Genomic DNA, 19,219 nt, shown 5'->3' on the forward strand with positions numbered 1-19,219 from the left:
ATCATCACCTGCCTCATTTAGTTCACTCGGTTCATGACATGACATGACATTGACAGGTTTTAAATTAATATTACTAAAATCATAAACAAACAAAGTTAGAAAAGTAAAATATAAACAGATAAGTAAACAAACAAATTTTGATAAAAGAGGCTTTTCATTTAAATTGAAAGACAAGCACAAACTTTGGCCATGGCCGAGGGCCATTTTGCCTTTTTAAACATCACAAGAGAATTTAAAAGCTTCAAACAAATAACAATTGCATAAAGGGTGGGTCTCGGGCCTCTTCCAGACTACCATCAATTTTAAAACAAACAAAGACACATGTCTTTTCTACCTAGATGAGCGAGAAATCGGGAGTGGTGTGAAGGTCCAGTTCTGCAATTGCTCATCAGGCTCTGCATCACGGATGCCTGATGTCCCAGCCTCTTCCTCGATGACCGCATCAATCTCCTCAAAAAGGCCCCAGATTCCTTCCCCGAGACCACCATCGTTGACATTTTCTCGTACCGGAAATGATTGGTACAGATGAGGAATTGGCCTGGCCAATGTTTGATCAACACTCATGTTCTTCATCTCTGCTTCTTCGTCTGTTGGGACATATCCCAAACCAAACTTTGCTCCCTTGGCGGGAATTTGGATAGGCTCGATAATTCCTTGAAAGTGTTTCCCTAATCCGAAACCTGGTTCGAAACCATTCTGAAGCATGACAGTAGCAATCATCTTGTACACGGCAGGCATATGAGGCTGTGGAGCCAAGTCATCACCGGTGGCATTTACCAACTCCACCGTGTAGAAATCACAACCTCGAGAAACATTATCAACGATCGGTACATACCCATTGGAATGACTCTCTTCACCATAAATGACCAATTCCTTGTCCTTCCAAACAAACTTCATTAGTTGGTGAAAGGTAGAAGACACAGCCCCTGCCATATGAATAAACAGTCTTCCCAGAAGCAAGTTGTAACTGGTGTTGATATCCAACACCTGGAACTCCACATTGAAATCCACAGGACCCACCTGAATATCCAAGTTTACTGCACCCTATGAGTCTCTTTGCACTCTATCAAAGGCCCTCACATTGACTTGGTTCTGGTGAAACTTTCCCAAGTCGAATTTCAGCTGCCTTAGAGTCGAAAGTGGGAAAATGTTAAGACCGGATCCGTCATCTACCAAGACGCGATTAATTATCTTGTCTCGACACATACATGTGACGTGCAGAGCTTTGTTGTGCATCCTCCCTTCAAAGGGCAGCTCTTCGTCACAAAAACTGATTCGGTGTCCTTGGATGACCTGGTTTATCATGGCTGCTAAATTGTCACTGTTAGTACCCACAAGCACATAAGTATCGTCCAAAGCCCTCATCAGAGCCTGCCTATGCAACTGCGAACTCATCAATAAGGCCCACACAAAGATCTGAGCCGGCGTCTTTTCCAAATGCTTCACAATTGAATAATCTTTTGGCAGTATTTTTCTGCAGAACTCCTCGGCCTTGGCTTCACTGATCGGCCTCTTTGTTTGGTCCTTCTTATGCCCTCCTTGGGCCAATTCTTCCGGAGTGTAGCACCTGCCAAATCTGGTCATGCCTTGAGTAATAGCCGTTTCAATCACGAATTTTGGTCGGGTAAGAGTTTCTCGTGGCACCAAGGCAACAGCCTTCTCGGGTGTCAGAATCACAAACTCTTTCTTTTTCTGATGCTCAACGAAGCTACAGCCTTTTCCAGTTTGTCAGGAGCAATCGAAACTATTGTCTTTGTCACGCACCAATCATCATCTGTCTCTATCATATTTATAATGACGCCTCCATGATTCGGCAAAGGATTACTATTGACATTGGGCGCGACCGTCTGAAGAGAGACCACATTCTGGTCAATTAGGTCTTGGATCTTATGCTTCAGGTTGATACAGTCCTCGGTATCATGTCCAACAGTGTTGGACTGATACGCGCACCTCTGATCAGGTCTGTAAAACTTTGAGCTAGAGTCAACCGGCTTGGGCCCCACTGGATGAATATATCCTGCTGCAGTTAATCGCTCGAACAACTTTGTTCGGCTTTCAATAAGCGGAGTGAAAATTCTAGCAGGCTTCTTCTCAAATCTAGGACGGAAGGGATCATAACAGCCCTGTTGAGGGAGGGGGGCATTTGGCAATAATTTGGAGCATTCGGACGTGGGGCTTGATATCTGGGATATGAGTTGGTTTCGTAGTTCGGTTGTGGAGCTTGGTAGTTCGAGGGGGTGTTTTGGTAAAGTGGAGCTGGGGTTTGGTACATTGGGGGAGGCATTTGGTAATTCGTCTGAACATTGGCACAGTTGGGGGCGGCATTTCGGTAGTGATGAGATGGAGTCTGGTAAACTGGAGGGGGAGTTTGGAAGATAGTGGGGGGAGTTTGGTAGTTAGGAGGGGAAGTATTTTGATAACTGGGAGGGGGGTATTTTCGTAATCAGCCCGTGCATAACAAGCCGGGTATGAACTCTGTGAAGGTCGAGAACGACCTAGGTATGATGAGGATATCCTTGGGGTCTTCTTCCCCTCATTGGAGATAGATGATACATCCTCTCTTTTCTTCTTCAACAAGCCAGAAGATTCGGGCGAGGCAGCAACACAGGCAATTTTCCCGGTTCTCAATCCATCTTCGATAGTCTCACCTACCTTGACTATCTCACCAAATTTAGCTCCAACGAGCAACATAATTCTGTCATAATATTCTGGCTCCTGCACCCGCACAAACACTTCGACAATTTCCTTTTCTGACATAGGAGGTCTAACTCTAGCTGCCTCCTTTCGCCATCTATATGCGAATTCTCTGTAACTTTCGGTCGGCTTCTGCTTCATCTTCTCCAAGGAGTAACGATCAGGAACGATCTTCACATTGTAGGCGAATCGTTCGATGAAGTCCTTAGCCAGAGCATTCCAGCTAGAACACTGTCTCGTTTCATGAGACGTAAACCATTTTATGGCCTCTCCGCTTAGACTTTGACTAAAAAGCCGCATCAACAAAGTTTCATCTCTCCCAACTCCCACGAGTTGATCACAGTAGGCCCTTAGGTGTGCTAACGGGTTCCCCGTTCCTCCGAAAATGTCAAATTTTGGCACCTTGAACCCTTCTGGGAGGTCCAAATTCGGGTGAATGCACAGGTCTTTATAACTCAACCCGGCGACCTCAGGAATGCAGTTCAACTCCTTCATATTTATCTTGACGGTCTCTTCATTTAACCTCCACTCTCTCTCCCTCTCCTCATAGTGGTCGAGCTTCGAACCATGGGCATCATGCTCGTTAGGGACTGGTATTTGGAAAACGGCTTTTTGCGATACTGGTGGAGCGATAGAAGGACTCTGGCCATTTAAAGGGGCGTGATAGTTTTGGGGAAAAGTATGGGGGTTGGTGTGAAGGAGGGAAGTGCGTGGGTTATTAGCGTTTTGGTTGTGGGGGGTAGGCCAGTTTGGTAGTTTGCATTAGGCGGAGGGAGTGGTGCTTGGAGGTTGGTGTTTTGAGGAGGGGGGTGGTGTTTGATAAGAGGCTGAGGCGTAATGGGGGTTTTGGGTGGTAAGGTCAATGATAGAGGGATTGCGAGCAGGACTTGAAGGCGGGTTTTGAGCTTGTTCCACGTTAGGAGGAGGAATTTGAGCTGGAGGTCTTCCGTCTGGTTGAGTGTTGACAGCAAAAAACAGAGGAGGCAAATCTTATTTTCTCTGCATCTCGACCCTCATCTCAGCAATTTGTTGTATCAACTGTAGGATCAGTTCATTCTGGTCAGCAAGGGCGGGCTGAGCCACCACGACATCAGTAAGGCTGGTTTCTTCGTTGTTATCACCCATTGCTGCTTTTCCCTTTTGTGAACTTTGACTAGGGAAGGAATCTGTAGGTCCTTTAGATCTGGTAAAATAAGGGTGTTCAGCCAGTGTATCAACACAGATCAGTTCTAACTACCTGTAGAGAAAAACAACTCAAAGGCAAATCTGTCAGTATTAGTTCTAAACAAATAATGCAAGATATCACATAGAAAGCAGATAAACACGTAAAAGTTGTTTCGTTTGAAGACACGTTAACCCACGAGTAATGGGGACTGGTTTTTTGAACAAATAGGAATTTGCTTGTTTTATTTTGGGGACAACGACTCAGAAAGGCTAAATTGCGTTGAGCTAAGGTCTTCTTGCTGCATCTTCTGGCATCTGCTGATCTGAACTCAATGTTTCCTTGTAGAATGAAAGAGGGGGAAATGAAAATTTGAAAAAGATAGGGGTCAGGCCTTAAAAGGCTGCCTACGTATCTCCCAAGGAGAATTCAGGCCCTACGTAGTTCGAATACAAAAGGGAATTTCATTTTCATTCATTTCTGGTGATTACAAGGAAAGTGAAAAACAGATAATAAAATGTCCTAAAAGATAAATGGTGCCTTTACCGAAGCTTCTTCATCTGACTGTCGTATTAGCCACGGGGGACAAACTCAACTTGAATCTTTCCCATGTTGACGAGGGATTCCACGTCATAGCTAAACTTAAGGCACCTCCCAATGTTGTGATCGATGGCATCATGATAAGGGCAGGGCTTCCAGATCTCAATTCCAACGGGATCGATTGCTTCGTCATCCTTTCTGATAGAGGCCAAGACTCCTTTTTGAACTAACAGACTGTAGATGTCCAGCAAAATTTTATTGAAAGGCGTGAAGTAGTGACAATAAAACAAAGTGTGCTCAATGACCGGCATACTAGGCTCATGTTGGTCACAGGTAAGGACGGTGTTCCTACCCCACATATACGGGATCTCCCTAACGTTGATCAGGTTGCGGATTACTGCCTTAAGCTCCACATTCTTCTATAGTGTGTCATCTTTGGTTCGGGTGGTAGACACATATCTTTTGAGAGCTTTCACGCCCAAACCCAAAATTGGTTCCTTCGAGAGGCTTTAGCATACCTGACGCCTTAAGGTGCTCGTAAATGAGAGCACATGGCACGACTCTTGCCCCCACGCTATGTGTCCGCTCATAAGTCGGGAGAGTGATCTTTTGGTCCCCTCCTTTCAGACGTCCTAGGAAGGGAGGCATATAAATGATTTCCTCATCAACATCTTCTTCAGTAGCTCTAGGGTGAGTGTCTTTTGGATCACTATTGGCTTCTTGATTGAAGAAAGAGCATTTCCCGCGCATCTTCTGAAGTCTCATAGTTATGTCATTCTTAAAGGCGTCATGTTCCTTCCGCACAATAACTGTCTTTTTACTTATAACATTGCATTTGGTTCTTTTTGCTGCTAATTCCGCGTCTAGTGCCGCATTTGCTGCTTGTGCGACCGCGGTGGCAAACTCCACTTCTATTCTCCTTTCCCTGGTTTCTTGGATCTCTCGCCTGAGCCACTGCAATTCCATCCTCAAATCCTCCTCGGTTAGCTCTATGTCGATACCCTTGCCTTTTTCCATCTTAGTGGCAATTTCACCTTTCCTGAGATGATAAAATAGTATTTTAGGATTTGGGTGGTAGGACTTTATTTCTGGCTGAGAAACTCAAGACTCATGGAATTTTTTGTCGGACATTTTGGTAGTGACTTGTATTTGGTATTTGTAGGAATTTTTTGGAAATTTTTGAAAATGAGTAGGTTAAGGGTGTCCTCATTCAAAGCAACGTACCACATAAACAGTTAAAGCACACAAGTAAACAGACAAATATCGCGTCCTAAACATGCATGTGACCCTTTTGTGCCAAGGGTAGGCCTAGCAAATTGAAGGATGTATATGTCTTTTTAAGCCAATTAATTATCCCCAAAATATTTCATTAGTAATATTCAAAAATGTTTGACAAACATAAAATTGGGGAAAAGAGTTCGAAAAGTAAATTACAAAACAAAGTACAAATAAAGCAATCCCACGCAGGGGATGATAACAAACTTCAAGCTCCTCCTGATCCTTCACCAAGTCTGGCCCTCTTGGCGATGCTGACATCTTCCAACATAGCATATCTATTCGCCCATAGGTGATCTCTTGCCAACCGGCCCCCTTCTTGATGTCTGAACCTTTCAACCGACTGAATCTGTTGCTCCATGCTATCATCTAGTTCTGACATGCATTGCCTGGCTCTTCGTAGCTCCTGCTTCAACTGAGCTATGACTTTGGCGTCCTCTGAATGTCGACGTTGATGGTCCAACTCATTCTTGTCATACTTCTCTTGGAGTCAATGAAGTCGAATTTGATGTTTGGCCCCAACATCTGCAATAATATGGGGAACATTTGGACCAGGCTTAATAGTCCCGGCGAGGCTCTTCTTCAACCATTCTTTGTAATCCTTAGAACATTCTGGACGGAATCTGTTTGGTACCGGCTCACCCAATACCCTTCGGGTCTTCCATGTTCTACGTATGTCTTCAGCATAAGAGACTCGTCCATTTTCATGATCAGTTGCAAATTTCTTCATGTTCGCAATTTGGGGAATCTCCTGTTTCCCTCCCAGTTGTCTAAGGACTCGATCGGGAGCATATGGTCTAGTCCCTCTTAACCCGGCAAATATCAAGTAAGGGGTTTTTTCCGCTCGAATCACCATTTGCTTTGTCACCACCAGACTTTCTATCGACCACTGTACATTTTCCTCTCTCAGCCCTTGAAGTCTTGGATACCAGAATTTTAAACCTCCATTTTTGTTGCAATGATTATGGTACATCCACCAATCATGACCTGCAAATTGGTCCGATCTTCTCAACGGATCTGGTTCTTCTGGATTATGTGTTTTGATCAAGTGCTTCATCATCCACCACTGAAGTATCAGGTTGCATCCCTGAAAGAAACGCTCTCCGCTTTGACACTTGTCCAAAGCCATATAAATGTCGGTCAAAATCATGGGTGCCAAAGTGAGGTACTTAGTTGCTGACCCGTAGCCCACCCCATAAAAGATAGCATGAGTGACCATTATTACACTCGGATGGATAGTATAGTTTGGTCCCTGGGGAAATACCATCGTCCCAAGTAGGCATATCTCAAAGGCAAGAGGACGTGTCTCCTTCCATTTCTCTTCTGAGACAAACTCTTCTTTGAACTTTTCATAGGCTCTTGCACGTCCGAATCGGTAATAAAGCTTTCGAAGCGGAATGTTTGGCCTGGGCAGCTTGTCCATCCAATCAGCTTTGACGAGTGACATCTTTTCTTTAATTTCAGCAAAATCCCATGTTTTTGGGAAAAGGAGATCTGTATCGGGTTGGAACCTCCTTTTGTTGCACATACCAACACTTTCGTAACTTGCTATGACTTCTTCAATAGTCGGCGTCATTTCCACTTCCCCGAACCGAAATACCATATTGTCGCTGTCCCAAAACTTTACCATTGTTCCAATTAAACCGAGCCAAGCCACCATTTCCATCAATGACGGGAGATTGCCTATGTGTCTTTGAACTTTTCTCTTGTCCCCGTTGTTCATGAACTTCCACCAAAGTTGGAGATAAGGGTCAGGTATGGTCACCATTCGGGTTCTCAGAGGCTCATGTACTGGATTCATCCTAAAAAAAAAAACAGACAAAGGTAAGTTTCCCCCGCCCCCATTAGATACTTGATTTGTTTTAAAAATACATATACATCATTCAATTAACACATAAATATGATTGTCTTTTTATTGGCAAGATGGGCCAAATAGACACAATGTGGGCTTCTAATAGGCCCAACACGCCTTGGGTGTTGGGTCAACTTAGTTCAAAATGCGCTAAAAGTCGGGATTTTGTTTCGCTCTACACTAGTTGACTAAGAGTGGCTTTTGAGAGACCGGGAACCCAAGTGGACAACTTAGGCTGGAATTCACGACAACCATTGGACGCATGACGAACCAATAAATTGCCGATCATTTCGAAAAAGGGTTGAGTATAAAAAAGTCCGGTTGCGGTTCCGCAAAACCGTCCTTTAATATACTATACATACAAGAGAATATGTCATGAAATGCAATGACAGTTATATCAATTTAAACACGTTGAGAGCAGATAAACAATTTAGCAATTAATACAATTAGTCAAACAAGTCAAATCTTATGGTTAGAACTTAATTAAATCCCCAGCAAAAGTCGCCATTTCTGTTTTATTAGGAAAATATATATTTTGGACTAGTTTAGAGTCGCCACTTAAATTTTTAAGAAAAATCAAGAAAACTGATTTTCAATAGATTAAAACAGGAATCTAGTAAAAATCTTAAAGGGGGTTCGGGGGTTCCTATTAATGTTCTAAGAAGGATTTTAAAGCATTTAGAACATCCGCTAATGCGGTTATCCGACAATTAATTATTTTGGCTAAAATGATTTAACTTAACCCGTCTTGCAAAATTGAACTATTTTGTAGTCGAAACTATTTTAAAGGGAAAAAATAAAAATGTTGAAATACTATGAAGTGAAATGTTTTGTAAGCTTATTCATTCACTTATTTATTTTTTAAGCCAAGTAAAGATGAAAAACTAGATTAAGTGATTAATTCAAAATGGGTGTCTTTCGGGGATTTGAATTTTTCGACCTTAAGATTAGCGGCAAATGTTAACACGCACACAAACACAATAAGAATAAAGAGGGAGAGAGACGCGGGCCCAAGTTTGGTTTTTTCTGTTCGCCTAAACCAACACTTGGGCCTAGTTCGGATTTGGGATTCTTAGCCCACTTCAACCTGTCCTAAACTGACATAGATGCTAATTTTTCTTTGAGCTTTTGATCCCAATTTCACCTGTCCTAAAACTAGCAATATAATACTAAAATATAGTCCTTTGGCCTAATTACAACACAAATACAAAACTTGGACTTTTGGCCCATTTCTGCCACTCATTTTCCGCCTTTTGTTGCTGTCTTCCAGGCTCAAACCCAATGAAAATAGCTTCTATTTCAGTCGGCTTAAAGGAGGTTGACTCGAAAAGGTGAATGTCAAAGAGATGGGGAGTCCAATTGGACTCAAACGAGAGTGTGTTCGTGTAAAAGAAAGAAAAGAAAAGGATAAGCAGACATCTTATACAAGTAACCATATCTAAATAACAATACGCTTTGCTATCAAACAAGGCAGACATCTAGAATTCTTGACATATTAATAATTAATAAATAAATAAAAAGAAAGAACTCTTAATTCGAAATGGACGCAGAACTTGAGCAAACCCCATATAAGTTAAAGAAAAGTTTAATGGAGAACTCTAAGGCTTCATTTTATAATACACAAATAGGGAGAACAGTTGAATAAAATAGAAAGAAACTAACTAGACCTAAATAAAATCAGTGAACTACAATTCGAAACAAGTCATTTTATGCTCAAATTTCAGGTTACCATCTTATTCAAGTTAAACATGACAACAAAATATGTAAGAGTAATTCTGAATGAACTTCTAGGAAAGAAATGGTTTGGATAGCAAAGAAACACTGATTCATGTTTTCATTATGTGCAAGAACTGGGAAAATAATTAACTATCTAGTTTTAAGTATGCAACTGGATTAATTTACATAACATAGGAGATATGTGAAGGCTATGACTAACACCAAGAAAGCAACCAACAGCTGATCCATGTATACAAACATACTTTGAAACATTTTAAGACATTGAACACGAACCCCAAGAATAAAGCAAAGATCACTTTAACAAAGCTCCGACAATTTCCCGTATTTCGAAAGAAAACAGAAACCAGAGGAACCAGTAAATAAATTAGCATTGACATAATTCAAATAAATAAAAAAAAGAACGGGAAGAGAACTAGCTCGAGGTGCATTAACCTTTATTTCTATTTTATATTAAATTAAATCACACATGGACAGAGATCAATTTTGGCAAACAAAATATGAAACATTCTCAATCCTATCACATAAAGCAACTGCCGATGCTACAAAAAAAAACCACAAGATAGTAATTCCACGCCAAAACAGGTTAAACACTCGTCAAAAAATAGAACGAACTAAGTAATGCAGCGAGAAGAATAGCGAAGAACTAACCACAAAATCTAACTTAGTCAAGGAACACATGAGTAGAAAAACATAAAAGAACTATGAAGTAAACGAAACTAAGAAAGAGTTTACCTCTTTCCGGGCAGTGGACTGAGACAACGAACTCCAGCAGAGCTTCCACCACCACAAAAGTTGAGTATGAACAGCAAACGAGAGACTTAGGCAGCAACTCGAATTCGAACCAACTTAAGGGACAATCACGAACAAGATAGAAGAATGAGACTCTGACCGAACCAACTCTTCTCTCCCCTTTTTGAATGTATGTTTGTATGTATTTTATATCTATTTCCTTAAGCTATTCTCTATGCTTTAGTTAAAACTTTCCAACTCCAAAAAAAAAAATCCCCCCTTAGTATTTTTGCCTAATAAAAATCCAACTCTTTTCCTCACCCCTTTTTTTTCAAAATCCTCCTCCCTTTTACAGTGAACCACCCCGAAAGTATATAGCCAAGAAATTAGGGCAAAAATAGGGGGAAAACAAACGAAAATTCGGGTCCAAAGCCCATCCGAAAATTTCAAAAACCCAAAAACTTCTTTCACCATTTTGGGGGAGACATATTTTTCTCCCATTTTCTCCCCATTCCGAAAGAGGAAAATGGGAGAAACGCGTGCCTGCTGCCACTGTACGAGTAAAGAGGGACGCGAGGAAGAAGACAAGAAATCGCAGAGTACCGTTGTCTCGTTTACCAGGCGTGAAGTCGCCGTCTGTTTGCCGTTTGGAACTTGACGCTGTTGCTTTTCACGCTTGGAATGTTCTGGGCTCTTTCTGAAGGGGAAAAAGGAAATGGGCCGGGTCTACAGGGGAAAAGATGGGCTGGGTTGTGAAATTGTTGTTGTATGATGATGGGTAGTGTTTTGGTATGTATATGTAATGTTGTATTGTATTTGTTGATTGTTGGAGTTGTAATTGGGAATGGGTTGCAACCGATAGGAAATTGGGCCCAAAACGGAGTCTTAAAGGATTGAAAGGTGAGGTACAAAGTTGGATAATTTTGTAATTGAGATACAAGGGGGCGAATCATTGCAATTATAGCCAAGTTAATAATTTAGCCAAATTGTGTTAAGTTGGTGACTCGGCTAAAAGCTAAATAAGACAAATTAATATAATCAACTAGCGAGCTTCTTAATTTCAACAAAATAAAATACTAAACTCGATTACAAACTAATTAAATTAATTACAAACTAATTAACTCAAAATTATAGCTATCATTTAAACTAAACTAAATTAGTAGGATATTTAACTAAAATATAAAAAATCCTTTTTTGATATGATTTTCAAATATTTATAAAACATACTTAATTATATACGTAATTATATAATAATTAACTTAATTATAAACTAATTAACTCGAAATATAAGTTATTAATTAATTTAAACCAAATAGCCACATATTTAAATAAAACTAAAATCGTTTTGAGACAATTTTCGAACATTCATAAAATTTACTAATTAGACACATAATTATATAAAATATCATGTTTATTATTTTAAAATTTATAAAAATAATAAAACTACTTAAAATGATTTGAAAATTGTTTTGAATTTTATAAAGCTAATTATTTCAAATTGTTTAGAATTTTAAGAAGCTCGGGAATTAATTACTATCGGGGAGGGTCAAAATTGGGTGTCAACATTCTTAATTAGTTTGAGATTCCTTAATTCATGCTAATTAATAATTATCTTAAATTAATTCAAATTTAATTGACACCCCTATTTCCTCCTCTCTTTTTTTTCATTTTTTCCTTATTAATTACATATTATTAATTAATAATAAAAAATCATAAATAGATTAATCATTTATTAAATAAATGGAAATTGATTTTTAAAATCATATTTTTGAATTAATTTTAACAAATTAGCGTGAATTAAGGAAACTGAATATTCTTAATTAGTTTGGATCCCTTATTTCATGCTAATCATTAATTATCTACAATAAATTCAAATTAAATTACAGCCCACAATTTCAGTTTTTAACTTTATTATTTTTAATTCCGTTTTTTTTTTTAAATTTTCGTTTATCTTTTTATTTATTTTTTAAGTTTTTTCCAATTAATAAAAACGTTTCTTCTTTTTTTTAACTTGTTATAACCTGAAATTTTTAATGTTATAGCTTGAAAGTCTAAATCTACTGTTATAGCTTGAAAATAGTACTATAATATATGTCATATATGAAATTTTGCCTATTTTTATAGGCTAATTTTATCATATTTTTTTAGGTTTATCACATCTACGCATGAAACTTAATTTATAGTCATCTGATGAATTTAAAGATTACAATAGATATTAGAAAAATAACGAAAAAAGTTTGATCAAATAAAAAACGCTTATAAGTGTTAAATCATAACTTATGATTGATTTTGACTTATACACACTTTTGTGTTTATTAAACGTATAAATAAATCAAAATGTACTCATAAGCTAGTATTAATTTATAAGTACTAACTAACACCCTCTAAGTTGTTTTTTCATCGGTTAAGCTTTTGTTGGCTTCTTTTTGTTATTTTTTGTCATTTTTCAAAGTACTTTATGTACATCAATTAACACATAGTTTAGCGATTATATTCCAAAATAACACTACCAAGAGAATTACTATTCAACAAAAAGATAAACTATACATATAAATAAGTTATATATAACTTTAGTAGAAAATTGTTTGTTTTGTTAAAAAATTTAGTCATTTTCAAGGAACTTGATATAATTTCATAAATGATTATTTTTTTTGGCAATTTTTTTAAGGAGATGTCATTTATTAATATTTCTTGATGATAACTTAATTAAACAATGATGAGAATTACTATTTAATTAAATGTGCCACTTTTCGATATAAAACCTCCTTTAGAATTAATAATCGTTCAAGTTTTAGTAAAAATTAATGAGTAAATTTTAGGTTTAGCAAACATAAAAATCATAGTTGTATGATATAGCTACATAAAGTTTGTTATGGAGCATCAAATTTGTATAAGTCGCTGGCAGCCTCTCATTTGTATAAATCGCTGGCAATCTCTCATTTGTATAAATCGTTGGCAACCTCTCGTTTGTATAAATCGCTGACAGCCTCTCAATTTAATTTTATGTGTCTGTATATCTGCATAAAATTTGAATTTGTATACAATTGAATCGAAATAAAACATTTGTATATCAAATCTTTCTCTCGCTTTATACAACACAAATTATACATTGTAATTTGTATAATTTGTGTTTGTATAAAGCGAGAAAGAGAGAAATGCAAAAGAGAATTGGTAGGGAAAGATCTGTATTTGTATAATTATAAGTGTATAAGACAAAAATATATGTATTTGTGTTTGTATATACAGTTTTCTCTCGCTTTATACAAACACAAACGCAATTTATACATTTGTGTTTGTATAAAGTGAGAGAGGCGAGGGAGAGTGGAGAGCGAGATCTGGGAGAGTGGCGAGAGAGATTCGCTGGGGAGAGAGGCGAATGACAATTGTTTGCTACGGATAACAATTAAATCAAATTATGGTTATAACATTTAATTTGAAGTAATAGTTTGCTATTTTATACAATTTTCCCAAAATTAATTCGGATGGCGCCTTGGACCATTTATTAATATTGAAACACCATTTGAAGTATAATTCTAAAACAGAAATTCTTAAGATGGAAATAATATCTGAACAAAAATATCTCTAATTATAACATGGAACAATTTTGGTTCACAGTGTTAGAGCTTGAAACTTTTACAAGTGAAAGTCTACTTAATGTGTTATAGTTTAAATATTTGTGGGACTTTTAACTTTTATATTGAATGATTTATGGAGTTCAAACTTTTACAATTTATGTGTGAAAATATGTTGGAGTTTCAAACTTTATTAACAATTTATAATTCTAACACTTATTAATTGAAACTTAAAGAATGATTTATAGAGTTCAACCTGATAAATATTCAAACTCCAATTAGAAGTCTTCTCTGGAGTTTTTTTTCTTCCTATTTTAACTAGGATATTTTTGTCAAAAATGTTTTCTACAGTAAAAATAGCTAAACACTAGATAGTTTCGAAAGGCTGACTAAAACTTAATTATAGGTGAAAAAAATATATGCTTATTTGCCAATTTCTTCCCAATTTTTATCTCTTTATTCCTAAATTAGTTCCTTTTTTAGAAAGTATAATAAAAAGAAACCAAAATTTTCATATCTTTTAGACTTCTTATAAATGATCCAATAACAGCCTCAGGTTCTCCTTATCCATCAGGAGTACACCAATAACATTCAGAAAGTGATAATTACATCTATGGAGGAAAGAACATCTTAAAATCTAACCTCATATTAAAGTGATTGCCACATATATTTTGTTTTTACTCAATCTAGTCATTCATCCAATCAAGAAAAAGAAAAATAAATAAAAGTATCGAAAATCCTCTAAATTTGGCGTAAATTATTAGTTTCATCTATGAAGTATTGACAGTCTTAACAATACCCCTCTATTTGACTAACTAAACTTAGATACACCCCTGATCTGCCACATGACATAGCAAGTGGTCTCAAACTCTTGTAAGAGCATGAGACTTTTAATAAAAAGATGAGAGGAGTGTTGAAAATACCTTTAAACTTGACAAGAATTTAAAGGTGTATTTCACTCATGTTGCAAGGTCCGGGGTATATTAAGTTCAGTTAGTCAAATAAAGTGGTGTTTTTAAGACTGTCAATAGTTCGAAGATGTAACTATAATTCACACCGAGTTTAAAGGTGTTATCAATATTTCTCTCAATTTTTATTTCTTAAAAAAAAAAGAATTAAAAGCCCATGCCCAAAATTACAAGTCACCTTCATATCTCCCCCTTAGATAACCAATCTTCAATTTGTGGCCATTGAGTAAAGGTAAGCCAAATCCACATAATTTTGTTGCACTTATTTCCCATACACTCCTTACAACTAACTACTACTATAAAGCCTGTCTCTTCCCATACTTTTTTTTCATCAACAAATTTTTGAAATTTTTAAGGCAAATCAAGAAAGCTTTTTTCATCAATTTTAGTCATCAAGAATGGCTGCCTCAGTGTCAACCATTGGAGCTGCCAGCAAAGCACCAGTATGTGTTTTTTTTTTCTCATCAAACTCTCCTAAACATGTCAATTTGTTTACTGAATTATCATGTCTTTTAGTTCTATATAGTTCAAGATTCTAGTATCTTATCTTGATATTATTCTATCTAACTGTTAGTAGCCACATATAAATTTTACATCTTTAGTTATGTATGATTAAAGAAGAACTTAGGGGTGAAAATAGTAGCTATTAATCATGTTAATAATTTTGGGTAGTAACTAGAATTAAGACATTTTTTTGTGGGTTCTTTGATGGGGATATTGAATTTTTTGGAGAACTGGCCAAAAAAAAAAGAAAAAAATTGATGGATAAATTGGGGGTGTTTAGTCCTAGAAGCCATAGATGGTTCAAGATTTTACTATTTCCTCTGTTTTATTGATATATCACAGTATGGTTAAAAAAGAACGACATATTTTTATATATTTGGAGATTCATTAATTTCAAACTTTTCATTTTATGCTTAATAACATGTTCTTAATAAATAACGGTGACAAAATTTGAAGTTAATAGTTCAGAATTCTAGCTTTTTGTAAGCTACTAAGTTCTAAATTAATATTTTGTACATATTAAATGAATTTTGTTAAGATATATACGGTATTTAGACCAAGGTTAGTGGGTTCAACTTCGACCAAACTCGTACCTTGGTCTCTAGCTCCACCCAAACAGTCATAAAGAGTCTTCTTTTCTGTCTTAAACTTTTGTACGGTAAAAAACTGTCATGAATATGTTTGTTGGATTTTACTAAGGAAACATTGTTGGTGCAGTTGAGTTTGAACAACTCAGTTGCTGGAACTTCAGTTCCAAGCACAGCCTTCTTTGGAAAATCCTTGAAGAAAGTGTATGCAAAAGGTATTTCCAGCCCCAAGGTTTCAAACAGGAACTTGAGGATTGTAGCTCAAGAAATAGACGAATCGAAAGAGATCAAAGAGGACAGATGGAAGGGTCTTTATGATAACGCATCCGATGACCAACAGGACATTGCAAGGGGTAAGGGTATGGTTGACAGTCTTTTCCAGGCTCCTACCGGTACTGGTACTCACCACGCCATTATGAATTCCTACGAATACGTCAGCCAGGCTCTAAAAACGTAACTACATTACTCTATTTGTGGAAAGACAGACACATTGCTTTCTGATTCTTCAAGTTTTGATTGTTAAATGAAAATTTTCACCTGATTTGTGTAGGTACCAAATGGACAACAAATTGGACGGTTTCTACATTGCCCCTGCTTTCATGGACAAACTTGTTGTTCACATCACCAAGAACTTCTTGTCATTGCCCAACATCAAGGTCTGTTAAACAAATACTTGTCTTAATATTCGAGCTAACATGAGCCGTCTTCTGTGGTGGAAAAAATAATTGAATTTTGTGTATGTTTCTTATAGGTTCCACTCATCTTGGGTGTATGGGGAGGCAAAGGTCAAGGTAAATCATTCCAATGTGAGCTTGTCTTCAGAAAGATGGGAATCAAGTGAGTATTTCGTATATAAGCACTTGATGATGCTTATCAACTATGTTTAGTTAGTTAAGTCCAACGGGCTCTTACTTACGATGGTTGGTTGGTAAAAACTTGCAGCCCCATTATGATGAGTGCTGGAGAATTGGAAAGTGGAAATGCAGGAGAGCCAGCAAAATTGATTAGGCAAAGGTACAGAGAGGCAGCTGAAATCATCAGGAAAGGAAACATGTGTTGTCTCTTCATCAACGATCTCGATGCAGGGGCTGGTAGAATGGGTGGAACTACCCAATACACCGTCAACAACCAGATGGTGAATGCCACCCTCATGAACATTGCTGACAACCCAACAAATGTCCAGCTCCCCGGTATGTACAACAAGCAAGAGAACTGCAGGGTCCCCATTATTGTCACTGGTAACGACTTCTCCACATTGTATGCTCCTCTTATCCGTGATGGTCGTATGGAGAAGTTCTACTGGGCACCAACTAGGGAGGATAGAATTGGTGTTTGCAAGGGTATTTTCAGAACTGACAACGTGCCTGAGGAAGCTGTTGTAAAGATTGTCGATTCCTTCCCTGGACAATCTATTGGTACAAACACTAAAGAATTCAAAATGAAATTTCTCTTTTAAAGTCCTTTTGTTGATAACTGATCATCATGTGTATCTGTTTGTTGTGATAACAGATTTCTTCGGTGCTCTGAGGGCACGAGTATATGACGATGAAGTGAGGAAATGGGTTTCAGGAACTGGAATTGAACAAATTGGTGACAAACTTTTGAACTCTAGAGATGGACCCCCAACTTTTGAGCAACCAAAAATGACCCTTGAGAAGCTCCTTGGGTATGGTAACATGCTTGTTCAAGAGCAAGAGAATGTCAAGAGAGTCCAGTTGGCTGAAACCTATCTTAAAGAGGCAGCTCTTGGAGATGCTAACGCCGATGCCATCAACACTGGAACTTTCTAAGAACCTTCACCAATCTCAAAGTCGAAACAAGAGGTTGGGATTTTGTTTTCTCAAAAGCTTTCAGTAATAACATTGAAAATCGGAGAACAAAAATTTATAAAAAGTTTTCATTATTGTGTGGATGCAGGGGAAAAAAGCGCGACATGTTAATCGTCCTGTTGCTTGAAGTCTCTAATGATTCAACTTCCAGGAGTGATGACGTATTTTATTTCTTCAACTTTTTTGAGGCAATTTGTGAGGGTAGCTATAGAATGTGACTGAACTGTTTAATATTATTATGTAAATCAGTTGTGTTCCACTGTTAAGGGAATACAAACTCCAAATAATCTTTTGTTTTCAGTTTTTGTCATTATATTCTTCTGTAATCAACTTCTTGATTTGGAATTTCAATATATTTGCTTTGTAAATGACTCCCTCTGTGTACTCAAAGGGTTAGGATCTGCAAATTAAGTAAAACCAATATCTATGTTGCTCGGACTCAGGTGCGATAACTGGTCTAGAGGTCAGATTCTTCATCAAGTAATAACAATTTCTCCAAACATAACACCAGCATATCATTTCTAACAAGGTAGTGAAGTTATCTGAGAATAATGAACATAAGGTTCTTGGTTCAGGTGACCTATTGAATTGAAATTGACTATTACACTTTGTTTGGATGGTTGATATAATGATGAAAATAAAAAGGTTTGGTTCGTATTTTGCTTTAATAGTATTTAACAAAGGCAAAAATATTTATAACAAAGTCTAAAGTCTACTTGAACAAACAAAAGAACATGTTCTCAAGGAATACTTTCAAATTTTGCGGAAAATTAATATGGAAAGTAGATGATGCTACATTAGGTGTGACAACTGGGCGGGTCATAATGGATCAAGATAATAAATGGGTCAAGATCCAACCAACCGAAATTTATTTGGATCAAAACGGGTTGGGCGGATTGGATTTCATTTTGTCACCCCTATGCTACATCATCAATTAAAAATTTCAATGCAAATGACTTTGCTGCGAAGTTTTTTGTTGGTGTTGTTGTGAGTGGTCTGGTCACTTGTGAAGAATCATTTAATGTACTACTCATTAGAAAATCCCCAAATAAAATCAAAAGTTGACGAGTTGGTTAATTTTGTTGGCTTAACATTGAGTTTGGTAAACCAATTCAGATATTTGTAATACATTCTCTTCTAGTTAATAGAAGATATTTAGATAAATCATTTATGATAATTTGAGGGTATGTTTGTTCTTTTTCATTTTATTATTATACAATTATTAGCACTCAGTAATTACCTAAATTATTGTATTTCCTTTTCTTCTTCTATTTATTCATACTATCAATATCAAAGCATGATCAACTCAAAAAATATCAGTAATTAATTTTGTGCACTTTTTTCATATTAATGCACACAATGTATGACATAACTAACATATTAGAATTAATAAGTAGTAATAAATAAGACACCTTTTTTGGGGATTCCTTTTTTTTTTTTGCGATTCATATTAAATAAATATGAGTGCTTAAAATATTGGCGAATCCCTTTTTTATTCCTTTCAGAAAACATAATTGATAACTTGCACTTCCTTTTTCATATTATACTGGACTTATTTACTTGTGAGGTTAAGGAAAAAATTGATTGAAAATCATACTTGAAGTGAATTAATATTAGATTATTTGCATGAATAAATTAAAAGACAGTATATACTAATACTAGTTTATTTCAAAAAGTAAAACATATACAGTAAAACCTCCATAAATAAATACTCGGTAAATTAATAATCTCTCTAAAATAATATTTTCCTCCGATTTCGATTTGGGACAA

At 36.8% G+C, this 19,219-nt stretch overlaps 1 protein-coding gene across 1 annotated transcript; it reads left to right on the forward strand.

The window, feature by feature from the left end:
- The first annotated feature begins 14,738 nt into the window (after positions 1–14,738).
- LOC125827365 (ribulose bisphosphate carboxylase/oxygenase activase, chloroplastic) lies at positions 14,739–17,820 on the forward strand. Its single transcript, XM_049506679.1, has 6 exons — positions 14,739–14,972; positions 15,751–16,073; positions 16,171–16,276; positions 16,372–16,457; positions 16,563–17,035; positions 17,130–17,820. The coding sequence occupies exons 1-6, from the start codon at positions 14,928–14,930 to the stop codon at positions 17,408–17,410; spliced, it is 1,314 nt and encodes a 437-aa protein (XP_049362636.1). The 5' UTR covers positions 14,739–14,927; the 3' UTR covers positions 17,411–17,820.
- The last annotated feature ends 1,399 nt before the right edge of the window (positions 17,821–19,219 follow it).

Source organism: Solanum verrucosum, unplaced genomic scaffold (assembly GCF_900185275.1).
Source record: "Solanum verrucosum unplaced genomic scaffold, falcon-dt-bn FXZP01000138.1, whole genome shotgun sequence".
In the NCBI taxonomy this organism is placed as follows: Eukaryota; Viridiplantae; Streptophyta; class Magnoliopsida; order Solanales; family Solanaceae; genus Solanum; species Solanum verrucosum.